The sequence below is a fragment of the Tinamus guttatus genome, unplaced genomic scaffold (genome assembly GCF_059628265.1).
Source record: "Tinamus guttatus ecotype Peru unplaced genomic scaffold, ASM5962826v1 Tinamus_guttatus_pri_ptg000287l, whole genome shotgun sequence".
In the NCBI taxonomy this organism is placed as follows: Eukaryota; Metazoa; Chordata; class Aves; order Tinamiformes; family Tinamidae; genus Tinamus; species Tinamus guttatus.
In genome coordinates this window covers 5963987-5991470 of record NW_028288821.1, presented here as the reverse complement: position 1 = coordinate 5991470, position 27484 = coordinate 5963987, and the positions used below count along the sequence as shown (strand labels likewise).

The following is a 27484-nucleotide window of genomic DNA, read 5'->3' as shown; positions in this document are numbered from 1 at the left end:
CGCCCCAGCACATCCCTGTGCCCTGCCGAGGGAGCGTGCACAGAGCTGCATTTGTCCCCTTCCATGTCTTGGACTGAGCTCAGACCGTACATTTCAACGAAGACCCAGGTAGGGCAACTCCCGTGGTGCTGGGCAGCTTTGCAGCCTGTGGGGCAGGAGCAACCAGCACTGACCTGGACATCATCCCAGCCAGGAAGGGGCCTGCCGTGTTCCCAGAGCTGCTTCTACCCCCTGCAGGTGCAAGATGCTCCCAGCTGTCCTGTCAGGACCTGTTCGAATCAAATGCAGTGAAATGACCGCAAACAACCACCACTTACTATGCGTAGTCAGCTCTGTTCCTCCAGAGCAGTAGTGGAATCCTGTGGTGTTAACAGATCTAGCAGAAATCCGCTTGGCAGCAGCACTGAGTCAACTGGAAATGTTCTTGATGGCTCCTGCTTGGTAGCCCTGCTGCGCTGCCCGGGGGGGGGGGGGGCCTTCTCTAGCTGTGTGAAACTGCACTGGAGGCCCTCAATGCGGCCCTGGCTTTGCAGCTGAGTAGGTGCAAGTAGTGGGTCGGGTTACTTTGAATCTTGGATACTCTTGCCTGTGAGCTTGGTTGTATGGACTGTCCCACTGTCACTTCATCTGATGTGAGAATGTCAGGTAAATACTGCTTTTCAACACAACCTTAGTATCTTACTTTTCCAGGTGTTGTGTCACAAAATAATTCATTTAAAAATAATAAAATTCTTATGGAATGTAATGAATTATTTGCAAGTATAAGATTAGATTAGATCCTAAACAAGTCTGGCATAACCCCTGACCCTTCTCCCTTCTCCCCAGAAATGCTTAAAAAGATGATGGGTGTCTCATGTCTTCTGCAGCACTATCTCATTTAATTTACTGAGAGACAGGTCTGCACGCAGCCTAGTTTTCATCCTTTGTGGCAGGTACTAGCTGCTCCCTCTGCTGATAAACTGCTTTTGTTAAGGTATGCACTATCGTGGAGAGAATGGGAGGTGCTGAACAGTAACTAAAGGTAATTTGTGTGACATAGAGATGTTTCAGAACACAAAGTTGTTGAATTAATTCAATTATATTCAGTTTTTGTAATGTTAACTTCTTGGCCTGTAGGTTTTTAAAATATCCATCCTCACTCAACAAAGACACAGAGTATAATTGGAGTCTAGATAAATTACATCTCAAATACATTCACGTTAAAAATAAAAATCCATAAACCTGCAAAGACTGAAGTGCAAATACTTTTTCACATTTGTTTAAATTTTTATGATGCTGAAGGACTATCTAAAGGCTATGTAACCTTGACTGATTTTAAATGTGGAAAGTTTGGTAACCCTCTCCAAGACTAAGTTATATGAAAACTTTATATATATATATATATATTATATGGGAAGTATTTCCTGTACTCATAAACCAGTGTATGTGTCTTTTTAAAAAAATACTTTTTTAGAAAGGCCTTTTTTTCTGGTTCCTTTTAGTGACTGTTGCAGCTCTGCACACAACTGGCAGCAGTCGGCACTAGAGGTCCTTGCACAAGCAGCTGGCAGCGGTCGCTCCTGCTGCAGGGGAAAGCGAGAAGCAGCTGGTCCCGAGAAGGGGCAGTTTGGTTAACCAGTCTATAGCCATGATTTATTTTTGCTGAAAGCTGTTTTGACTTGGGGAAAATAAAAATACACATACACCCAAGTAAAGGAAAAATCTTGCCCTGAAATTGCAAGCTGTTATGTTTGAGAAGTGACTTACAAAACCTTTTCCTTCTGTACAGTGACAATACCAAATCATTTTCCTTTATAACCATCATATATACAACACAAATATGAATAGAAGAATTCTATAAATACTTCAAAAGGCATTTATAATATAGAGCAATTGAGGGCCACACCTGTACAAAACATAAGCAACATATATAAAATGATTAAGAAAAGTGCAAAGTAGAACAGTATCAAGAACTTCCACTTCTTACAGCATTTATGGTTCAAGTGCAAAGAGCTAGCAGGGATGCAGGAGCTCAGACACTAACAATTCAAAGAGACATAGTACAGGATACTGCACACAGAGTGATAAACTATTATTAAATTACTCCCTATCCTCCTGCTTCAGCACATCTATAGCTTCCAGTTATTAAAAAACACCTTTGTTTTTATAATCAATTTCTACATAGAGTGATTTGTCCCTTTTTACAAGTTCCTTAAAACAGAGATCTCCAGCCAGGCATTACTTTCCTGTAGTTAAAACAAGACAACGGAGAAGCTGCTACTGGCTTCCTCTTGTCTTGTTTTGGTTACAGTATTTAAAAGGTGAACAGAAATACTTTTTCATTTTGTAAATACAGTTATCTTAGACCCTGTAACTTATGTACAGATGACTTGTACTGTTACTCATATACATTAGAGATCTGAAGGATCACTGCCTTAGAAAACAGAAGCAACCACTTCCCCTTCCCTGTCCCACCCGAAACCCAAAGTTCTCCTTTTAGTTAAAACCTGCTTAGAGGCAACTGTCCCTCAGTTCCACTGCTGTTGGCCTGCCGGGATGCGAGTTCTGCTTCCACTGACGACTGCTCTAAGGTCAGTGCTGCTTGCAGCAGTGGGTGTCTTGGTCGTCTCTTAGGCTGCATGCCCGAGCTGAAAGTTCTGCTTGAATTAAAACATAGTGGCAAGTAAAAATGTTTTTGGTGAAGTTGAAGTAGGATTCAACACTCTTGAAGTGTCAAGTAAGTCACTTCTTGAAAGCTTTTCAGTTCACCTTTATTTCAGTAACTATACTTCGTATTCTCTTTTAGGCACTGTAGTCAAGATATTAATTGATGTGCAGAAGAATCCATCTCTAATGCGTTATTAGTGACCTCTAGCAAATTCTTGACTAATGTTTTTGTTTTTTTAATGAATGGTAAGCTTTAAAAATATTTTTCCCCTTATGAAGTTTCTTGCTGTGATATAATAATCACCCTCATTGTATTAATATTCCTGGTTGAAGTATGTGCCAGACTTCAGGAATTAGAGGAATGAAAGCAGTCTGAATATGCTAGAGGAACAATAACACCAACAATGACCTAGACACACTGTGTCATGTAATTAATGTCCACCTCAAAACTGGAGATAATCACATTGAACACTAAAGAGCATCAATGTTTTCTGCTAGTAACTAGGAATTTGGAGTCTAAGGTTTTTCTTTTTCTCCTTTGTTGTTGTCATTAGAGATTATAGAAACATTCATCCATTTTGTGTATTATCTTGAACACGTGATAACTACAGTATATAAGGACATCCAAAATTGAGTCACGAGAACTTCTGCACAACTGTCTAGTCAACACAACTCAAGTTTATTTGCCTCCATACATTCTTTCGATGTCGTTGAGGTAATGGTTTTTCAGTTCTTTCCTTTTCAACTTGAAAGCATCTGTTACTAACCCAGTCTCCGGTGTCCATGGTTCAGGGCTTAACCGTACTTTGATGGGGATTTCAAACCGTTCTAATTTCACTGCAGGGACAAGAAGAAACAAAAGCATGACTATGATTACACTGAAACACTCGGTCATGTCACCTAAAAATCTAAGGCAAGGGTTCTGTAACTTGCGTGGTGTGCTGTCCTACTTTAAGGTTACTTTAAGTGGGTCACTGAACTCCCCAGTGCTCAGTGCCAATTATTGTGTAAATATTCTATTAATGTAGTGTACTTACAGTCTGTATTGGATGTGGCAGTGCTAAATCTGATGCTTGCAACAAGTGAGTTTATAGTCTGAAGGTCTGAGACTACTGTCGGAAGAGGACCTGCTGAAATCTATCAGGAATTTTTTAGCAATAAAGGTTACATCATCTGAGAGATTTAAAAATAATGGGATAAAAGATTCAAGAACTACAGGATAAAAATAACTTTGTTCTGGCTAATATTGTGCGCTGCTCGTTGGAGCCATTTAAGTCGGGTAGACTTGCAGCACCTGACAGGAGGCCCAGGCTGTGGAAAGGCACGAGCAGCTCGTGCCCCTGAGCACATCTGCCACTCTGCTCCCGCACCATGCGCACGCCACACACCCCCACCCAGCCTAGCTGCAACACTCGCAGCTCTAGGCCTTTCCACAAGCTAGAGCTATGTGCTTCTTTCGGGAAAAAGGATAAAAACTTGGTATTGAAGTTATAAACAAGGGAGTGAGATACTTGGTATATGCTTTCAGGCATTTTTCTTCCCTAGGAGTCTGTTTAGAGCTCAGAGTACCCTGCGTGCACGCAGCGGAGCTCCCCACGCAGGCAGGGTGCAAGGGGACCCCGGCACACTGGGGACTGCGGCCCCTGGCCCCCCACGTCAGCACAGCTGCCAGGGGCAGCACAGACCAGAGCACGGGGCCGGGGCTGCACATCCCCCTCACAGCCTGGTCCTGGCACTGGCTCTTTCAGCTGATTTGTATCAGTCTGCTTCAAGTATTCTTGGAATAAGATTCACATAACTTAAAATTAGTTAAGTGTACCAGGTAGGAACAAGGAGAAGGAAGTGATAACAACATACTCTTTGCTGGTTAGCATCCTGTATGCCATTTTACTTACTCTTGTTTGCCACTTCTTTAATTTCTCGCAGTATTTCAGCTTCCATTGTAGGATTGTTACAAATATCTACCCAGGTTCCCGTGATGCCTTTCTGCTCGGCTAAAGCTGTCAGCTTCTTCTGGTTAGGAACCACAAAACTGATCACGTAGGACTGGTCACTGACCAAAGGTGCCAAAAGGGGAGAAAGAAAACAATCAAACAAAAAATAATCGAAACATGCTTCAGTTTCAGAGAGTAAAATGCTTTCCTGATGTTAGCTATACAGCTCTATAGTCCTTTCAGAACTGTAGCTATCTTCACCCCTCTCCAAGTCTTTCTTAAGAGTATACTAGATCTTCACAGTCTTATTTATAAAAGGGGCTCTAAATCGTTTTAAGTGATTGGACTTGATCAGTGTTGTATTTAGATGTGTACTCATGTGGAGTTACAGCATAATTTAGGTTCCCTGTTACACCAGTATTGAACTCGTTCTTTCAGTTTCCTTCCATGCACAGAGTGTATAGGAGAGCAGAAGGAGGAGAGAAGTTTCCAGAGTTCATGGGGAGTTCTGGGTCAGGTAGAAAGTGCCCAGATTAACCTTTCTCTAGTATTCTGATGGAAAGCCAGAATACATGCTTAATATAATTAGACCTGTTGGGGAGGGGCATGGAACCGAAATGAATTAGGGTAGGGGAGATGCACAGAAATGTTCCATCCGTTTCTCCTTTCCTTGTGTTTGGGGAATCTGAGAGCCTGTGCTACCTCAGAGGTGCTCTTTTTAAGTCATGCTCAGATGCAGGATTGTTCAGTGGAAACCATGAATAGCAGCAGTGTATCATTGGAGAACAGGGGCAGAACCTGTATTTCAGATGTACCCTAAATTGTTTCTGCTCTTACCTTTTGGCATAAGCACAGATATTGTCAATCAATGGACAGTTCTTCAGTGCAGCCTCTACCTTGCCCAGAGATACATACTCTCCTGCTTGTAGCTTTACCAGGTCTTTTTTACGATCTAGGAGTCAAAAGTAACATCAACAGAAAAGGCTGGTTGCATTCGGACTTTTGCATTTCCACAGGCTCTTTTGTAAAGCCACTGTTTGTCATGTATTTTGTGCAGTGCTGTGCAAGAGCCTCAAAAAAGAAATTACCACATCTTACACCAATTTTGAAAAGCAGCTAAGAGCCGCATATGTAGCTGGAAACTACATATGTATATATATGTCACACAACTGGTATAAAAGTGGGAATTCGGATTCTTAAACTGTGTAGTTAAAATTGAAAATTGTTCTTATGTTTATTTTTCACATCTCATATGCTAAATTTATATATTGGTAATGTCACAGGAAATGGAGTAATTTCCAAAATTTCCATGAGAACTTTTGGGAAAGTTTTTTTTTTTTCACCCTGCAAGCAGGTAACTAACAAATCCATCCTGACAAGCCAAAAGGATGAAGAACATGCTTAGCGCGCTTTAAGGTCTTGTAACAGACAGAAGTGGCAAAAAGTGAGGCCAACCTATGATCTGCAGACACCCATCTGGATGAAATTCCCCTATATCTCCAGTTGAAAACCACCTCTGGCCATTCTCATCAATGGAGAAATCTTCTGAGGTCTTCTCTTCATTTTTAAAATATCCCATGGAGACATTAGGCCCACCAATTATAATTTCTCCTCTAGGATTAGGCTTGTCTCTATTAGTATAACCTCCTAAAACAAAACACAGTTATTTTCAAAACATGTATTTTGCTGTCAGGAAAACATTTTGAAGCTTTTGCTTAAAATCTGTGCACACACATTAATGATTATTATAAAAGATCATGAACAATTACTTCATGTACTACACCCAGCTAAGCAGTAGTAAATTAATTATGGTAAGGCAAAAAGATTTTAATGCTCTCACCTTCTTGCCAGTCTCTTAATTTAATTTCACAACAAATAAGAGGTGCTCCAACTCTGCCAGTGCTGTAATCAGCAACTTAGAGAGAAAAGAACAAGGAAGAATACAGAGATTTTTGTCATTTGAAATAGAAATTCAAATCATAAAATAGGACAGCAGTTTATTTCAAGTTACTTTATTGCACTTAGGAATTATTCTGGCTTCACCTTTTTAAAAAAAGTACTTTTTTAAAGGTATTTCTACAAACATTTTAACTACCTTCTGTAATGGTTCCAGCTCCACATGTTTCTGTCAATCCATAGCCTTGCCCAACTGGACAGCAGAAACAGATGTTCATGAATCTTTGTGTCTGAGGTGAGAGTGGTGCTCCTCCAGAAAGCATCATACGGATGTTCCCTCCTAGTAATGCCTTTACTTTTTTAAATAATAATCTTAAAAGAAGGAAAAATGTATTGAAATATCACTCATTCCACTCAATTGGAGAGAAACCTTCCTCTTTCTTATCTAGAACAACTTAGAAATAACTGAATCACTCACAGATACTAGTTGACATCAGGGAAAGTAAAAAAAAAAAAATGCCCATCTTGCATAATACTTAAAGATAGCAGAATGCCTGGGCTACAAGGATGTTCAGGGGCCTGGAACATCTGCCCTATGAGGAGAGGCTGAGGGAGCTGGGCCTGTTCAGCCTGGAGAAGAGAAGGCTGAGAGGGGACCTGATCAGTGTCTATAAGTACCTCAAGGGAGGCAGTGAGGAGGATGGTGCTGGCCTCTTTTCACTGGTGGCCACCAACAGAACTAGAGGAAACAGCCATAAACTGAAGCACCAGAGGTTCCACAGGAACTTAAGGAAAAATTTCTTAACAGTGAGGGTGCCAGAGCACTGGAACAGGCTGCCCAGAGAGGTTGTGGAGTCTCCTTCTCTGGAGATCTTCCAAACCCGCTTGGACGCAGTCCTGTGCCACGTGCTCTAGGTGACCCTGCGTGTGCAGGGGGGGTTGGACTAGATGATCTCTAGAGGTCCCTTCCAACCTTAAGCATTCTATGATTAAGTAAGTATGAGTATTAAATACGTATTCCTTGTTTCTACCAAGAGCTTGGATTATGTCAGTTTAGGCATTATTTTGTATTTGCCTGTTGATTAGAATTATCTGATGCCAGATAGCTTTGGTGATTCTCTGAGACTGTCTTAAACCATGATGAAAGTATGTTTTGACTGTGAACTATACTTACATGTTACAAAGAGGTGCATCATACCCCCTTTTGATTTGTTCCAGTTTGTAGTCATAGCCTATTTTGAACAGGGTTCTCTGAATATAGTTCATCTCTTGAACTTTACTCATGACGTTTTTATAAATTCTGTCCATTATTTCCTACAAGGTGTTGAGAAGGACAAAGAAACTCTGTCACATAAAAATCTTTATCAACAGTGGCTACAAATTCTGGGGTAATGTGCTATAGTGTAGTAACACTTGCTGTGCTGATACAGTGCTTACAATATCAAGAACACTTTTAACCTGTACTTAGAATATGATAAATTGGATTACAAAAATCTTGAATTCAAATTTATCTAAATGGCTCTGTGAAAGGTTGGTATGTGCCATGCCAGACCAGCTACTTTTAAGGAGTCCTGATGCTTTATCCATGGCAGCTGGCAAACACAAGGGCATGAGCTAAGGGAGTTCATTTCACCACTTCCTTTTCCAAGAGAAGTCTTTCAACTTCCAAAGCAACATGGTTGCAGTAATTGTATTTATCTGACAAAAAAAAAATCTCAGTCACAGACAAGTTGTAAGAGGACACAATATTCATTTCAATTGAATATAATCACTAAATGATACAGAACTTAAAGGGGCCAGTGCTTCAGTGTCCATTAAATACTTGACCAGCCTAAATGTTAACTATTTTCATAATGCAGTGCTCTGTAACAATGGTATGCTTGACATCAATAATCAAATTATGGCGATCAGTTGAAAATAAAGCCATGAAAGTGATTTATTTTGAAATATCAGAGATAAAAATGAGAACTTTAAAAAAGAAACATACTACTACATACCCAGCTTAGCTACAAAATATCTGATGTCTCTAAAAGACAAATTCTGGAAGGCAAAGTAAGATTAATTGTAGCTTTTTGGAAGGACTAGTGACACAAAAAGTGTTCAGAATTAAAGGCTGGAAGGAACCACTAACAGCTACTACAAACTTCTGTTAGAGACAAATATGTATAAAAATTTGTGTCTTTGGATTTTATTACAGTTATTTTCTGTTTAGTTCCTTATATAGTATAATAATTGTAATGATATTGTGCTCTGAAGATAAAAGCAGGATGGTAGTTCTAGGAAGGAAAATTTGTACTAGGCAGTTTTATTTATTAGACTTATGAAGCAAGTTACCTCTGCCTGCAAAACCTACGTTTCGTGCATTTTCAGCTGGCTTGTATTTTAGAGTGTTTCTAGATAGCTACATTCTCATTGATGGCATGCAGGTCTTTCCTGTGCAATAACCTAACTTTATAGCCTGGTGTTGTATACAGGAAATCTAAATCAGTCTTCTCAGTCCTTCAAAGTTGTTATGCTGGTAACAGTGTTGTTCATATAGGGGGGCTTTCTAAAGTGTGTGGCTTGACCTCCTTCCCCTTCCATGTAAATTGTTGAACTCTAGGGTAGTCTCTACTATCAGTTAAAAATGCACCACCTGTATCAGGTATTTTTTCCTCTCTTAGTTTTTTGTAGTACATCTGTAGAGGCAGGATGTTGGGGGAGGTTTTTCAAGGTACTGCAGCATTGTCACTGTTCTCATTTCATGGCTAATTTGTATGAAATTGTCTGCATGGACTTTTTATTTTTGCACATACAAAAACTATTCCTTTTGAGAAGAGATTATGCCATATTTAAAAATTACCATTTCTACTAGCACTCTAATATGGAGTTGGGCTTAAGTTATTTTCCACAGGAAATAACTGTAAGTGGCTAAGACCACTACGAAGAGTGGAGCGACTTGGGCTAAGTTTTACCTTGTGGCGAGACACGCTGCAGCCGCAGCAGCTCAGCTCGGCCAGGCGCTCACAGGCTTAAATGTCTGCGTTAACCAAAGCCACCCGGCTGCCTCCTCTGCAGAAAGAGCTTTCAGGCAGTGAATGGCCACGACTGGTTGTATCCTACTGTTACATCTATGGTCTAGTAAAATATCATTAATTATTGACAGTTACGGATCAAAATGAGTCTTGGCTTTAGTGTGTGTGTATTGTGCTCACGGCTGCAGCATCAGTACTCTGCCTTAAGCACCAACAACTGAAATTTCTGTGTTCCATTTTCTTGCCTATTAAAGTGACAGTTTCTTAAGCAAGTAAAGAAAACATGTTAGTAAATGTTGTTTTTGCTAGCATGAACAAGGTAGAAAGCACCTTTTTGATAAACTTATCACCAGATTTCCTGTACTTACAGGCACAGCTGCCATCAGTGTGGGCTTTAGTACAGTACAGTCTCCTTTGCTTCCCTTCTTAATCTTACTTGACTGGAATAAAGAAAATGAAATGTAAATTTACAAAACCAAAAAGAAGCAGCAGTCAGAAGATGACTAAAATTAAAAGGGAAATGAAATACCATGTAATTTGTGTAAGTCTCCTCCCATGCCCCTCTAAACAGTATTTCCTACTGAATGTTTTATTCATTACAATAGGAAAAGCACTGATTAAAAAACAATTTTGACCAAAATATCAGATGATTTACAAGCCCAACTTTAAAAGCTCTAAAAGGTGGAATTGCTTTTATTTCCTCCATAGTACTAGATTTCTCCCTATTTTCCTTTAGCAGTTTGTCTATTGTAATGCAATTGTAAACCAGCATAATATACAGCAGCCTTCTCCAACAGCTTAATTTGCTTTAATTTATCATAACTGTTAAACTGAAAATAGCAACCAAATAGAAGATCTGTAGTAACTAAAGAACTGATAATGTGTGTCTAAAAACTTAAAATCATTTCAAGCACTCTTGCATTCAGTCTATTAACAGCTGTTTCATCTCCTGATGTTCCATTAAATAATGCTATAGCATTCGCTAGGTTTTCTTTTAGACTTAAGTATCATAATTGCAAAGATGTCAATAAAATATTACATGGTATGATCTGCTGCTGTAGTTTCAGCACGCGTAAGAGTACTTAAGTTTGCTTAGTCTTCCCTTACCTGATCTGACAGTGTGAGCGGAGAGGAATATCCAATCCTGCAGCCGTAAGTAACACAAGAAATTTCTGCTGTCAATTCTAATACATGGGCCAGAGGCAAATAACCAATATAAGTATCCTTGGGCCTAGTAAAAGAAAGGATTATCTGATTAACAGTGATGCAAAACTGGACTTAAAATACTGTTCAGTACTTTGACGTACTTAGTTACTACTTTCTGAAAGGCTTAAATCACAAGTGAAGTTTCTTCTTTTGCATCCAAGAAGGGTATGAGCATAAAAGGCAGACCATAAACTAAATGGATAAAATGCTCCCTGACTGAAAGCGGTGCCTGTGAATTTCAGGCTTGCCTTGTTTTCTAGGAAACTGAATGTTTCCCTAGTTTTCCTAGCTACTTCTCATGGGAGATTTTATTCCCGTTACCAAATTAAGTTTAAAATTGTTTTTTACTGTAAAACAATCCTAACAGTCACAGTAGTATCTCCTTTTAAAACAGAAAGGGAGCTGGTCAATAGAGTACTGAGACTGATTCCAGGAAATAGAGGTCTCTTGGGAAGAAACTTAGATCTGTCAGTTACAGAAATCGGCACCATCGCTTCCAGACTGCTCTTTCAGCCCATCACAAAAGCTATTCCAACTCTTCCATCCTTCCCGGATGCAATGCCAACGTATCTCCAGCTGTGTGACAACTCAGGGTTTCTTACCCCAGCCCAGGTATCCTCTCGCACTGCCCGGTCATTCCAGCTATCAGGTTCTTATGCATCATCATCACTCCTTTAGGCCTCCCGGTGGAGCCGCTAGTGTACATGACTAAGGCCAAGTCTGTCGGAACAGGTCTGCTTGGCAGAACACTTACTACAAAATGCAAAAGAAAGAGCATGTTACTTATTATGTACTTTGTACATTGTTATTTCTGTAATTAACCAGTAAGAAAGTGTCTGAAAGGAATAAGTACAGAGACACTTAATGTAAGGCAACACAATCTGCATGATACTTCTGCCCTCATGTTTTACAGCTGACTATAAGTTTCATAGAAAAAGTCTGGTGAAGGGATAGCAAACCTGAGAAAGGTGGTGAACGAGGGAAGTGCACTATTAGAGGGAAAACAATGGGGTTTAAAAATGAAACCAAGAAGCTGCAGCTTTTTGGTTAACTTTTCCACCATTCGTTGTTCCAGAGCCTGACTAACATGACTGAAGAGGTTTGATAGTTTTTGTATATTTTTCCTATCTTCTAACTGAACCTTCTTCAATTAAGTTGCTAACAGTAGAAAACTAGTAAACTTATAATAGTTTATTTCTGATTTTTATTTTAATCCTTTTGCAGTTATTTTGTCTACTGTAATGATGAAAACCTTTTGGCTTTTATGACTTCCACAGCTAGAGAAGCAGAAGAAGTGGCTGAAAGCAAGAAAAGTTAGGGATTTCCAATAAACCTTCACGTTAGCTGTCAGTCTGTATCAACTCTTTAAGCTGGCCTGTGTGGCAGAAAAATAAAAACACTACATCAGATTTTCCTTACTTCCTAAAATAAAAACCATGAGGTATTCTCAGCATGTTTTATGAGTTAAAAATAAGGTTTTATTTTGAAGTACCTGACACTTGAACAAAAATACAAGAAAATGAATAGGGATTAAACAAACATGTCTAGTTTTCTGCTTATTTAAAGGAAACTATAGAGATTTGCATGGTTTTTCTTTCCTGATGAACTATTTTAACCTACCTCTGATCTCACCATTATATTGCTTGTTAAGTTCTCCAATAAATGGTTCACTTACAATGCTCTGGTTTGGCTCCCAGCTCTTCTACTGTTTGCATACTATGAATCTCCAAGTTTTCAGGGTATTCTGATTTATTGATAGTCTTCTTATCCACATAAATGATATGTTTAAGACAGGAGACTTCTGTCAGTGCAGTCTAAGAAATGGAAAGGGAATTTTTAGTACTGACTGCATTGTAATATGCTGGGTTGTTTGAGAATGAGTGAACCTGGTGCCTAAGTTACCTAAAGTTACAGGTAATGTTACCTTACCTTAAGTTTGCTCTCAAGAAGTTCTGCGCTTGTGATCAGATATGATGCCCCACATTCATTGAGACCATAAGTTACTGCCTCTTCACCCAGGGTGGCATATAAAGTAACAACTGTCACATTAAAAGGGTGAGAAAAACAGAAATTAAAAAACAAAGTAATACCATGCGAAGGTTTTTGCTTTAACTCAATGGACAGCAGTGTAGGGGGAAAAAAAGGCCAAAAAAAAAAAAACAAACAAACAAACAGAAAATGGGCTTTCTGGGAGTCTAATTAGACTATAAACTGTTTCATTTTCCTACATCAGAATTTTATCCTCCAAGAGACCTCTGGAACAAGAAGGACAGTTTCATAGAACACAAAAAGTCATCTGAACAACACTAACAAAAAGATCCTCAAAAAAAAGAACAGCAAAAATGCACTAAGCAGTTGCACAACAAGCAGCTGAGAACATCTGGGTCCTCTGGGGGAGTTCTCTGCAGACAGAACACGGGGGAGAGGAGAGGCTGCTGCGACGAGCGCAGGCAGCCGGCACAGCTCGGGCCTTTCACGAGCAGCTCTCGGCAGCGGTGCCGGCGCTCGCCACCCCGGGCGCTGCCCTGCTCAGCCCAGGGCCGTTACGCATGGGGGCAAGGCAGAGAATGACACTAAGGTCCTGCACTGTTTTTCATGTTGCTAGATTATTTTTAACCCTGATCAGCTACAGTGAACTGTAAGTGCCTCACACGCACCGAGGAGGTCACCCTTTCCAATCATCTGTGTCGGGGAGGAAAAAAAAAAAAAATAAAGCCTCCCTTAGTGTCGTACTTCCATTTTAAATGCTGACCTCCAAATAAACATTAAAGGAAATATTCCTTTGAAAGGGGGATCATGCAGAGGGCCAAAAAGAGAGTAATGTGATAGAGCTGCTATGAGGATCACCTCATCCTGTTTCAACAGCAATGTTGGCTTTTACGTTATTGCCCTTTAGCAGCCCCGTGCGAACTCTATTCAGTCACCAGCCTCTCCCACAGCCAACTGCTACTAACACTGAAAGAAAACGCGCAGCCTGCTGCAAGCAAAACTGTAAGAAGGCACCAGAAAGAAACTCTGGGTCACAGTGTGCTGCACATGCAGCCAGCATGCAAGCGTGCAGCATTCCCTCAGCAGTGCACCAGCAACCTACCATGAATTAATTCATAGCCCCATGAGCGCTTAGTTTTTTTTTTAAAAAAGGCACATTGCAAAGACTATGAGGACCTTAAAGGTCACAAGAAAACCCTCAAGCTAGCATATGATTTTTTTTTACTTTTTTTAAAAAATAATTATTTCCAAAAATTATTTCCTGTTTCAGATGTGGAAGTCATGATACAAAAAGAAAACACTATAAACACATTCCATAGTTTGTGGCGAAAATGCAATTACTGACAACTTCAGAGTGCTTTAATGACCACTTTCCTGTCCATTCTAACATCTTAAATTAAAAAAAAAAAAAAAAAAAAAAAAACTTAAAAAAACTAGCTGCAGAGTAAGTTTATTAAATCCTTATATGATTGATGATAGGATTGGCACATTCAAAATACTTAACAGCTAAGCCAGTGCTGAAATGTATGCAAGTTCGTTACTCACGGGGAAAGTTGTACTTGAAGCAGGCTAGTGCTGCAATCATCCATTCTGCTCGGGTCTCACAGAAGATCACCACGGTACTGCGGGGCGTTAGGCCCAGCGCAGCCAGGCCGCTCCCCAGGTGATTCACTTTCTGATTGACTTCTTCATACGATAACCACTTGTAAGTCCCTAAGATTAACTGGTGAAAAAAATGTATTTTTGTGATGATGGGGAAGTGCTGGTAATGTGAGTCAGTGCAAAACACTATTACAGTTCTTGAAATAAAAAGAAAAAAAAAAACACTAGTTTTCTTTTTTTTGGAGTATCACACACAGTAGTGTGTTATTCTTGAAATACTATAAACTGCATATTTAAGACCACAAAATGAAGAAAAGTTTAAGGAAGAACACCCACCTCTCCCCCCATGAGCCCACTACTGCTGAGAAGAATCAGCCCAACTCCAAAACACAAATTTAACCATTTTACCTTTTTAAACACTTTTCCATTTGGTTGCATTTCATTCTCTTCACTCAGTATTTCCCTGGTCCCCAGGCAGTCCTTCTTGCCGAACCTGGCTAAAGCGTGGTCAAAGAGCTTGTCCAGCGTGTCTGCCCCGGGGATGTTGATGTGTGCGAGTGAGTCGAGATGCGCGACAGACCGGTAGGGGCTTCCGGGCTTGTCCGAGACCGGTTTAGCTTTTAAACGTTTTGCCATAGCCTTTTTCTTCTTGGCATTGGTAAGAAAATACCATGGAATAAATACAAGCATACTGTACACAGATATCAACACGTACACAGGCAGCAAGAGAATGGCACACACTTCTAGCCTAAGTTTCATTGCGAATTAAAAAAACAAAGTCTCTTATTGTGTTCTGAGGGCCCGAGCTCTGAAGAAGGCAAGAACGAAGCAGCGGTGCAGTATGGTGGGAAAGAGCAACAGTAAGGGAAGCGTAGGCAGTTTTGCTTCTAAGCAGCAGCTAAAATTTTAGTAACCTTTGAGAGCCGACAGCGGACGCCTGTGGGTGAAGACCAGAGCCAAGCAGAGAGCAGGGAAAAAAAAAGAAAAAAGAAATTAGTAATATTATAATCAATCCATTAGTTTCAGTCTTTCAAGATTTCACCTCAAATGCATCACGACAAAGGCAACTGAAGCAGCTGGGCTGGGAGGCTGCGTGATATAGCAGCGCACTGTTTTGCAGATTAAAGAATCTTTTCCATGCTTGTTTCTTGCATCTACAAATATTTACTTTTCAGAGTCTTTTCCACATTATCTGTGTTTGATTAGCTCAGGGCTGGTGAGGTGAAGTCCGTCCTTCACATCATAATATTGTGTTTAAGCTACTTGAGTAAGGCCACAATTGCATAACTTGGGACAGGGGTCAGCAGGTTTTTTTCAACCTAAATATTTGTACTACAATGGGAAGATAGAGTAGGTTTCTTTGCTGCCTTGAAGAATGCTGTATTAACTTTATTCAGATTTGATTGTGTTTTTATACAGACTCCTCAAAAAATCTACATGTTACAATCTAAAAAACATATCCCCACATTCCTTTATTCAGCAACTGAATTTTTAATCTGTAACCAGTCTTTCCAACTAGGAATGCCAAACTTTTTGGCATTTTGGTATTACTTATTACAAAGCTTTCCCTCCACCCTTGCCCACAAAGCTACTCCTGTATATTTCTTTCAGGACTCCAGACGTGGAAAAATGGAATCCAATCTAACCCATTTAATCCAAATTAAAGCCAACCTAGGCAAGATTTTGCCCAGCCGCATGCATAGTCAGGAGCAGTTGAGGTGCACCAGCAACGGAGGGAGTAACCCAGGCTAGTTTGTAGCAAAGCCCAATCTTTTACAGGCAGAATCTGATAAACAGAAGAGATGAAAATGGGAGAACTGAGAGAGTCCCATGAGAAAACAGGAGAATGCGGCACACTTCACGCTGCGCCCTCATTTCCACATCGGCCTCTCCAGGTGAGGGAGGCTGAGCAAGGCTGCTGCCACCAACATCGCAAGGAGAAACCTATTAGGAGGCGTTTGCTTTTTTATGAGAATTGCCACATCTGCAGTTGTGTGCAGCCAGTAGCAGCACCATTTAGGGTAACCTATGACTGAGAGAGCTGTGCACACTTATGATCATCTGATGAACACGTATTTTTAATTAAATCTGTGGAATATAATTGCTACATAACTGTCGTGTCATGTAAAAAAAAAAAAAAAAGTTCAGACTTGTCCAGGATAAAGTATGTCCTGGGTATTTTTCTTTATAAAAAGTAAATTCTGTATTCTTTTCAGAATTGATTCTGCTTTAGTTAACCTCTTCATCACCAGGGTATGGCTCAGCAAACAGTTAAACTGCAGCATAACAGATAACATTTTATTTCCCTAGGCTTCAGTTTTCTAAAATGAAGGTCACTGATTTATATTACAAATCTTGCACGACAGTTTCATCCCAGTTATTTCAGTGCTCCTACAGAAGCAGTCAAGCCTATATGTAAAACAAAAGCCAGCCATAGTGCTGAGACTAGTTAAAAACTACAGCGCATAACCATGATTAGACATGATATGTATTAAAATAAACATCAAAGAGAGAAGTCTGTCTGCTCCTCACACAGGGACAGCACACCAGCGAGCCCAGCCACCTGGACAGAAACCAGACTTGTTGGGCTATGCAAACAATTTAATGACAAGACAGAACCAGGTCTTTTAGTTTGGCTGAGTAGCAGTTTTTCCACAAGCACCCCCACTGAAATCACATTTAATGCTTCAAGTAAGTGCATGTACAGACACACTCTGTGCACGCCAACTTTAATGTAAAAGTTCATATAAGCTAAAGTTAAGGTCTGATTTCTTACATTTTGAAGTTTCAGATTACTTAGAACAACATCAAAAAGTGTTTCTACACAGATAACAAACAGCTAATCTGTACACAGTTGTGGTGCCTCAAAAGGCTTCTATTTGAACAAAAATCATTTGGAAATCTTAACAGAAATAACCTGGAGAGACTTGATAACTTATAACCAAAAGACATGCTCCGGATTTTCCTTTGGATATTTTCATATGAAAACACACACACATACACATATATAGATTATTATACTTACAAGATATCTGACAGTGAGGACGAGGTTTTAGTCAATCTCAATTAGATCTAGATTAAAATATAAAAACAAGGTATTAGTGATTGGCTATATTCTCTTCAGCCCTGCAGAAAGGAAGTTATGCAGGAATGTACAACTTGCAGTACTTTTTTAAATGCCAGCATGATGCTCCTAAAGAAGAGCCGCTCAAGTGTAGCCAGTGGTGGCATGTGCTAGCTGCTCTAGAGGACAGCAGTGATGTTATTGAAAAAGGCTAAACTTGCAAATCCCAGTGTACAAATAAAGATGAAGCTACAAAAAAGATGTTTAATTTTGATGGGACCGATGAGTTTGGGTATTCAAGTACAAGAATTTTCAAAAACACTTGCCAAATAAAATATTTATTGCATTTTTAAATATAGCACACAACAGGCTGACATATGGAGCTTGCCAAAATACCTAGATACTGAGATACCAATTCCATTTGGTTATAAGCCAAATTTAGCTACACAAATTACCTCCTTTGCCTTCAACATCTCTTTCAAGTTTAATTAGTCTTTGAAAGAATGAACAACAGTGGCACCGTTTGTAGCGATGTACCACCAAGGATGCCTTCAAGGCAAGCCAGGTGTGGATTCCTGCCACGGCACAGCAGCCACGCTGTCGGGAAACTCCCTCTTGCCTCACAAGTAAGTGTAGCTTACGCCTCGTAAAAATCGCTCTCTCAAAATAAAGCCACATCCTAACCTTAGAAAATTCAAAACATGCATTTAATATCTACATACGAAGTTTATCATTTGTCTTAATTGCACAACACTAATTAATTATTTGGCAACTTATCTGTTTGTTTTAGTAACAGCAGAGCAGTGCTTGATGTAAGAAATGCATGTTCCCAGCAATAGCAATCAATGTGCGTCATGTACCAATACAGCCTTAAAAAAGTAACAGATGTAGTTTCTGTCTTTCGATAGCTGTGTTTGCAGTATCTCCAAATGATTTTCCTCGAGTGAGTAAGCTCCTTTCCCCAGTTTTGAAATGGTGACTCTCTAGGCCAGAGGTCATTCACCATTTGCAAGGATGTGTAGAGCGCACAGATCAGAGCTCGCACGCAGGAGCTGGTAACATTTTCCATTAGTGGTACACATAGCTGTTTACAGAAATGCTACAGGCCAGGTTTGCAGTAGAAAACAAACGACTGTCGTGAGTGCTCGTGTAAGCACCACCGCCGCGTGGGCATCGGTGCCCTCCTGCAGCGCACTCCGACTTCGACACGCTCAGCTGAAAGCTTCAGACGTGGTGTAAAATGCAGCCCTTCATTCCCACGCACCAGCCAGGTCCCCCAAGCAGTTTGGAATCAGAGTGCAGGTTTGGGAACACAAGGGACAGCCCTGATTTAGTAATTTTTCATGAATTTAAGATAACGTATAGAGCGAGTGACAGGTATTCAAATTTATTTTACAAAAGTAGCTTTTAAATAAGCACAAGCTTTTGTGACTTTTAATTAAAAGCAGCGGCAGGGGGTGACAGAGGTTCCTATCTTTGGAAGTGGCCATTCACAGAGGAGGAAGTGCCTTTATCTTCTCTGCATTTAAATTCTGACATACAGAACCACCTCCCCCAGCATTTGTACATACCACTAGCATTTCTAAGTGTAACAAAATCTAAAGAAATAGGCATTGAAATTATTATCTTGAACAGAAGAGGCTTTAATAGCAGAAAGACCAAATCTCTGTTAAGAATTAATACCGAAGGATTTGGAGAATAGTGTTTACTGTTCTTCCTCTTCCAACCTTGCTAGTGAACCAATTTGCTATAAAATAGCACAACTGGAAGAAAAGTTTTATTTACGAACTACTTCAAATGTTACTTGCAACTTTTTGAATGTTGTTCCACTATGTTAACAAAGTCTTCTGCTTAAAGAGATGACATTAAGCAGAAAAGGGAAGTACTCTACTTTGAGAAGAATAGATGGAATCTCCAAAATGAGAAGCAGTTCAGTTTAGACTAAACACCCCTGGAGGAAATCCTGGTTCCCCTGTGACTGAGGCCTTGTGAACTTCAAGTGGAGCCACAATTCTGCCTTTAGCACAAATACTCAGGGCCAACTCCTTTCCGGAAGCACTGAAGTCTTCCAAAACAGCCCAGACTGAATAAGCAACAACTATTTCTTCCACTTCTCTGGAAACCCTAGTAAGCATTTCATAATCTAGAAGCAAAAACCCTGTTCTACAGATAAAAAAAGAAAGTGACTAAACTTAAATAAACATGGTGGTTATTAACTATGGTTAATTTTTGGAGGGAATTTAATCAATATTTACCGGTCATGAATTTGTTCCAATCTTAGAAGCAAAGAAATTTAGTTTTTCAAAATGAGATTACTGAAAAGAATGAGAAATACCATATTGCCAAAAAGCAGCAGCAAGTCTAAACACAGCCGAGAGACAAACGCATACTACAAAGTTGTCCACAAATTTTTGTTATCTGAGTTTATACATGTCCCATACAAGAAAGAAAGAATATTTCTACAGATAAGGCAACTGTGATTAAATAATAACACAAGCTGGAAGAGTCTTGTGGCTAACTGCAGCTCTTTAGGGGCTGGAAGTTTTGAGGAAAAAAAAAAAGCACTAAGGGAAATGATTCAGTGTTTAAGTCATATCAGTGTTTTTCTAAAAACAAACTCTGCCAATTTTAATGCAACTTACTCATGCTAGAAAAAGAAGTACATAGGGTCCCATTTTTTTTTTTTTTCCTCAGACAGATTTCTACATATTTTCCTCTTGCACAATTTTGTACGTCGGAGGGCAGTGAAAAGCTTCAGAGGTAATCTGCTCAACACTGGCAGGATTCAGTATTTCTGTGCTCTACCAGTGGCTCAAAAGCCTTAGAGTTTTCAAGAGCTATTACATCTGCACAGTACAAACACTAGCACCGATATCCCAACAAATGGAAGGAGGGGAAAGTCAGAAGCAGTGGGCAGAGCTCCTTTTGAAATAGCAATACACTAACTGATATCACAACATTTCCTAATGCTACTTGTGCTTGTTTCTCTTATTGCTGCTTAAAAAAAAAATCAATACAATATTCTAGCCAGCTTATAATAAAGATCACATTTACTTTTGATTTCAAGAAAGTTGCTGTTCTACTGCCTCAGAACATCTATGTACTTAATGTCAAACAAACCAACAAAAAAATGAAATTTCGAGTGTTAAGTGCCACATTGATTGCCGCAGCCTCCAGTATTATGGTAACGAAAACCAAAGCAGCCACTCTTACCCTGTATTTTCCCATTATCTAACAGACTGGTGTGAAACACTCTCTCCTAATCTTAACATGAGGGCAAGCAAACATTTGGTGAAAGGATAAGACCTGTTTGTGTGCCCCAAAGGCAAAAAAACGTAACAGGCCAAGGCAAGATTTCACAACTGAAAAGTGCCCCTGAGAATACGCTCAACTGGGAAAGTATTTCCTCTAGACAGAGCTCAGCTACCTTCGCCTCATTAAATCCTGTCCAGCCTGGGAGCTGTGAATACCTTGAGCTCATTCACTCTTAACACTTCCTCTCTCATAAGCCTCCCCTCCACCTGTGCTGGTCACGCTTCATCTGATGAAGAGACTAGGACACACAGGTTTAAAGGCAATTCAAAATATATGATGGTACTGTGAATACTAGCACTCACAATAACTAAAATTCAGTTGCTCTTTAAACACACATTTGTGATAAGGAAAGAAGCAAGAGGCATCCTTTTGTTTCCCTGGCTTCTTTGTTCAAGGAAGTGAACATGGGAACTAAGGACCTGTGGCTTAAACAGAGGGGAGTATTTAAGAAGAGGAAAATCTAAACTGAGAAACACTAAACTGAAAAAATTGGTATTAATTCAAAACTCTTCCAACATCTACAAAACACATTCTAAGGACTACAAAAAAAAAAAAAAAGTCAAAAGGAAAAGCACATACTTTGTATTAATAGAGAGGTATTTCAGCCCAATTTAACCTCTCTCCAGAACACAGTCGAACCAGAGCAGACATTACAACAAACGTGATTCTTATTGCAATATTTTAAACAGCAAAAATACGTGACTATACTGTTTTATCCCATTTAAAAATGAAAAGACACATAAAAAGGCAAACAGTATAATCAAGGCGAATTTTTAGAGGATGTTGTTGCCATGGAAGTTCTGCAGCAAAAGCTGTGTAAACAGTCGATCAAGATTCAACGCTTTCTGCCCTTAAGTTATACAAAATGAGCAGACTGGAGAGTTCTGTGTTTGTGCTTAGCTATGCAAGCATTTGCTGCACCCTAGGTGGCTCTGAAGAGCCTATTAGAGAGATTTAAGTTGTCCTCATCTTTTCATTTTCTGCTTAGCTGTAAACTGCTTTGCAAAAATAAAAATCTACAGAGGTCAGCAGACTGAACTAAGATTGCTGAAGTTTGGAAGATCAAATCCATCTGAGATCTACAAATGTAGCCCTGATGATTATTTTCCCTGTCTTCCACACACTTTTTTGCTGCTGGAGACTTCAGACCAAACCAAACAAGAAGCACTACACCTCTGTCCTACAGAAATTCTACACTCCAAGTCAAATAATTCCCTATCCATAACAAAGAAACAAGACCACATAGGATTGAATGGGTGAATTTACACTAAAAGAACTTCATACATTAAAAAAAAAAAAGAAATAAAGCTGGTCATTTGTTTCCCCAAAATGAAAATAAGTCCTTGAAGTACAGGCATAACTTCAAGCTTCTTGAAAACATCTGTTTCATCATCTATTATATTAATGAATATGTGGAGGGGATACCACAGATATACCAGTTACATACAAGTATTGTGCTTCTAATTTCTTAACTTAATTAAGCATTCATTCTTGCATTCAATTTGTTGTCAATATTGGGAACATATGCATGCACACCTCTCATTAAAGAGCCAGCATGCTCTCTTAAGTTATTATCCTATGCTTATGATAATCATTTCAGCAACATCCTTTCACAATATAAGGAGGTTAGCACATCTGGTACATTTTGTTTTGTAAGTAAAAATTAAGGAATACATCAAATAATCTGCCCGAGCGAAGGTTTTTTAAGTTTTTTCCAGAGACAACATATTTATGTTCATGCCTGCTGGATACAACTGATTCACTGAATCCTGGAGCATATGCATTCACATATAAAGCTCTACCTAAGACCAGACGTCCTAATGCGACATTTGGCTTGTGCTTTATGACTCACTGAGATGTCTTTAGGGTGCCCTTCTTTAAACAATGGTTAAAGACTGATCAAGTCATGGCATAGGGTTGGATAAATGCCAATGAAGTTTTACTCAGCAAGCCAAAAATTCATTAATGATATTACCCTAGCTCTATAGGTTAAATATTAACACTTATTTCCTGACTTCAAATACAATATGTTACCAGACATCTGTGCAGCACTACCCAGAAGGAACTGTAAATACTTCTGCTATATTGCATTAGAAATACTTGAAGTAAACTGACATATCCCAATATAAAGTAAAATAGTAACACTGCTCTGTTACTGCATAAGAGCAGAAGTTAGCAGAAAGTAAGCAATGAATCTGTTTCAAATGGCATTCAGCAAAAATATTCATTTGACCAAAGCTTAGTAAGTTTAGAAGACTTGTCCTTAAAAGCCACTTCCTGTATTCATAAGTTTCCTGAAATTTCTCAGCTTTGTTCTAGAATAACCTTTTGGTGGAAGCAGCAACTCAAACAGCAGGATGTTGAAGTGTCTGAACACAAGCCCAGTCTGGCAGCCAAGCAAGCAACGTAATGGCAGATATCGTAATTCTCTCCTTATGTCTTATTAAAAGATTTCAGCATAATTACCTTACATTCTATTGACATCTATATACAGTGATGCACTTCTCTCTTTACTGTCAGATTATATATTTTTACAAGTACGCACTTTTTACTTGCCAACACAACTGCCGTGTAATTTAAGACAGACTAGCATCCTCATTTCGGTACTACTTCAGACTGTCTATTCCAACATTCATGTTGGCAATAAGCTCTGTCACCAGTTTTATATTTACTGCTATGACTTATCAAAGACTGCTTCTTCCATTTGTGGATGGAGTTTGTTTTCTTTTCCTCAGACAATGATCATAATTTAGGTAGCGAAACAAACAGTAAAATGTTCCTGATCGTGTCCTGATTAGCAGCCTTTTACCAACTAAAAAGTGAACAGGGGGATGGGGAGAGGTGGGTTTTTTTTTTTTTTTAATCTTTAAGTGTTCTTCATTATTTTGTGGGGAGGTTAAACAACAGGAGCACCAAAATTGGGAAAAATTGGGAAATATCCTTCCCTTTTAAGCTCTCAATCCAAATGTAAATTACTTCCTTAGCTGTGAGTAAGCAAGCAGAAGGAAGCTTTTTCATTTGAAATTCTAAGAATCCCCCCTCCTTTACAGATGTACTGATATAGAGATGACTTAAAAACACAAGTTTAAGCAATGTGTTCCCACCCACAGTCACTTGAGATCTCAAGAGTCATCTCTTTTTCTTTCATTTTCGCTGTGCAATTAGGTAAACTGCAAAGCAAAGTGGCCTGAGAGTCACTACAAGTTAGGAGCATTGGGAACAAGCATATGTTAATCTTTTATATAGTCACAATTTTTTTCCAGTGGAAAAGTGCTTATGTTCTTTGTCCATCTAGACAACTGAATTTTACTGTGGTGTTAATGCTAAATTTTAGCAGACTCTACTGCTTGGTAGAAGCGAATCTATCCTATCATTTACTCACCAAGTATACCTGGATTCGTATACGAGTTATCTATCACATTCGCATCCATAGTTGGAATTCACATATAAAGCTCTACCTAAGACCAGACGTCCTAATGCGGCATTCAGCTTGTGCTTTATGACTCACTGAGATGTCTTTAGGGTGCCCTTCTTTAAACAATAGTGTGTGGCAACTGAAATATTATTTTTATGAGGAAGACCTGGAGGCATAGTCTGGGGATGAACTGTACAGGAACATTAAATCTTATTGCCCTGCATATCAACTTAGTGAGAGAACTTGGTGATTTTATCCACCATCAGCAAGGAGGTAATACTGGGGATGGTATGTTCTATGCACCAGGGAGGCAATCTTACTGCCTTACTGTACAATTCTTCAAATTTATCTGCACTTCAAAGAGGAAGCGAGATGACCAAAAAAATTTCAATACATTTTCCTCTACGTGAGTTCTAGATGTAAGAGCTTTCAGCACTGTTTTGCTCAATTTTCTGAGAAACACAATGGCACCAACACAAGAAAACAATGCAAAAGAACACAGAATCCAAGATGGTGACACCAGGATAGGGGATTAAATTAGAAACCAGCACAATTCTTGGAGAAAAGAAGTTTAAAAAAATGAAGGAAAAAAAAAAACCCTCTGAGAGTTTTAAAGAGTATGTTTTTGAACTTCAGAATTCCTCTGAGTCACATTTATCACACTTTATATTGACAAACATTAAAATTCTTGTTTAACATGTACATGTCAGAGGTAGGCTTTTTTTTTATTTTTTGATGTTCTTAGTCCAATATATCCAAGTAGCTTTTGCAAAACAGCAAGACGACAGGATTGGGTCACAATATCATGTGCCAGCTCGAACCTTAGCCAGCACAGAGCAAGCGAGCTCTGGCCAGGAAGGTGTGTAACCATATTACCCCGTGACTGTGGCTGTGGCAACATGTCCTACCCCTCAGCAAAGTTTATTAGCACAGGACAGCTGTGCAGTAACACAGCTACACAGCTTATTGCAAGGGATTTATTCAAGTCCTGCCAGTTCAGAATACATTACAAAAGTATGCCTGGCAATTTCCAACAGATCACATAACTAAAACTCAAGTGGCTTGATGGCATGACTTGATATTTAGGTAACTAGATCACTTAAAACATGAATAAAGAAGGAGTTAAAGTAGCAACCGTATAATAAGGTACTACTTGTATAGCACACAAGAATTTCTGAAGGAAGCAAGAGGAGGAAACCGACACTACTGAACATGCTTTCTGTTTGTTTTCAGGAATATCTGCGCTCTAAAAAAGGGATAGAAACGTCCTTAATATTACAAAGTGTATCACAACAGCATGCCATGGTTTTAGCAAAACCACAGCATTTTCTTTGCTATTAAATGCAGCAGTACTCAAAAAGTACCGTTAACTAAGAGTACTATTAACTAGTACTGTTATGCTTCTATCAGCTTAAAAATAGAGTTCCTGCTACAAGACTACTAATGTTTGGAAAGACCGCAATGACAGCAAAAATTCACTGATAACAGAGTTTACTGTCCCTGGATTTTAGTAAGAATTCATGTAGGAATGGCCATTCCCTGGTTATTAACAATCTGATTACTTACCTTGAATGTAATCACACTTCAAGTGTTTCTAGGTGTGTAGCTTGAGAATTTCAATAGAATCTGAAAAGAAAAATATTCAGTTGTGAAATTTCTAGCCATCTCTTAGGTTATAAACATACCTAGAGAAGCCATGCAACCCACCATTCTCCTGAATTGAAAGATTTGTCAGTTGCTTGTTGGTAACAATTTTATGCAACTGCAAAATACTACCTGTTATTAAAAAAAAAAATGGAAGAGCTCTCTTGTAATCAAGATGAGGTGATATCACCAGAAATTCATGACATTATCATTCACAGGTGCCATTTTTTTTTCTCAGGTTTTAAGTTCTGTGTCCCTTCAGATGTTTGATTCAGGGAACATGCTGCCAAATGCTATGCCTGATAAAAGGATTTAAATTTCACTCCTGGCTCAAAATCAGCATTATGATGTTTTATTATTAAAATAGCCTCAACTTTAAAGTTTTGGAAGAGCAGCATTCAAAGTTATCTTTTATAGATCTATCATAAACAAGTTCACATGTTGCTTTCCAAATTACAGAAATTTTTCATACCCAGTTTCTTATAAAGAAAGGTAAACTTATAAACCAATAGGTAAATACTACTGACAAATAAACTACATTGTTTGTCTGCCTGAGGAACAATTCTGCAAAACAACAGCCTAAGATAACCAAGAGAAACCTTACCCACTCCTGCCCTTTCAGAGAACAAGGTATTATATGACCCACTTAGCATTTGCATCCAATGTCAAGGCATAAAGCAGGATTCGGAAAGGCAGAAAAGCAAGCACCAAAACAGGTGGTATGGTCATAAAAGCTTGTAGCTTAGGTATATAGTACTAGCACATCTAGAGGCTAAGTATCCTATATTCAAGCACATATTCCAGAATTTGTGATTTAACAACAGTCTGAGCTATGTGCACTTTCAGGTAACAACACTGAGAGAAAGACTCCCCAAAGTCCTGATGGCTCCCACCACCATCACCTCCTTTCTTCCTCCCCACTGCAACTCAGGACAGATTTAGTGCAAAATAACTGAGGACTCATTTCCAAATACCAGTAATTTTTTGGCGGGTGTGGGTTATACCTGAATAACTGCTGCATTTTTAACATTAGGGGGAAGAAAGAGTGTGAAACAGGTCACAATCTAATCTTTCTCATTAGGTGATATGATCTGAAAAGCCTTGTACTTTTTTCTGACCCTATGCCTGTGTTTTCATTCATCAAACCATCTCTGATATAACTTGAGTACTGACAATCCCATAGTGTCAAAAGATGGACAGCATGTGATACAGACAGGATGTCCTTGGTTTTCTAGGGCACAGTCTTCCTAATGTCCCTATTCCAGTATCCATTTTCTCAACATATTTTTAATTTAAGAAGAGGACGCTGTTTCAACTTCCAGTTGTACTCTTCCCTGTGGGGATGGATTTAAAGCACTTCTGGCCAAGTTGATTAACTCAGCTGAGCTCTTAAAAATGCAAAATTATTTGCATGTTTATGGAACAAACAGAAAATCCATTTTCATAATGAAAATTAGGCACAAATACTTCCAGCTAACAAAAGCATGAAAATGAGTTGTATACACAGCTGCCTTTATGGAAAGTAACGCGTAAAATGACAAACTAGTGGGCCACTAGGAACAGGCAAGGGAAAGGAATCCTTTCTACCTTCTCCAGCTGGTGCAAAAAGACCACCAGTACCACAAACTAGCATCTCCTACTACTTTGGCATCTTCTCTTTATCACTTTACTGCTACTCCACATTACCACTAGTCACAGAAGCTTTACTGTCTGATTTTTTCTATTTTACATTCAAAACTATGGAAAACAGTGTTGAAAA

The 27484-nt window shown here is 39.1% G+C and overlaps 1 protein-coding gene across 3 annotated transcripts; it reads right to left on the bottom strand.

Moving 5' to 3' along the window:
- Positions 1-1841: 1841 nt before the first annotated feature.
- Positions 1842-25686, bottom strand: ACSL4 (acyl-CoA synthetase long chain family member 4). 3 transcript variants are annotated; one of them, XM_088527547.1, is made up of 16 exons: positions 25648-25686; positions 17313-17359; positions 14696-15224; positions 14231-14408; positions 12626-12735; positions 12372-12510; positions 11299-11449; positions 10598-10721; positions 9859-9930; positions 7651-7790; positions 6676-6848; positions 6421-6495; positions 6036-6227; positions 5418-5532; positions 4542-4699; positions 1842-3483 (listed from the first exon to the last, which is right to left on the bottom strand). In XM_088527547.1, the coding sequence occupies exons 3-16, from the start codon at positions 15044-15046 to the stop codon at positions 3326-3328; spliced, it is 2136 nt and encodes a 711-aa protein (XP_088383673.1). In that variant the 5' UTR covers positions 15047-15224; positions 17313-17359; positions 25648-25686; the 3' UTR covers positions 1842-3325. The 3 variants fall into 3 exon arrangements, with proteins under 3 accessions (XP_088383673.1, XP_010225634.1, XP_010225636.1); XM_010227332.2 differs by lacking the exon at positions 25648-25686 and having other exon boundaries at positions 17313-17382; XM_010227334.2 differs by lacking the exon at positions 25648-25686 and having other exon boundaries at positions 14696-14935; positions 17313-17382.
- Positions 25687-27484: the final 1798 nt, after the last annotated feature.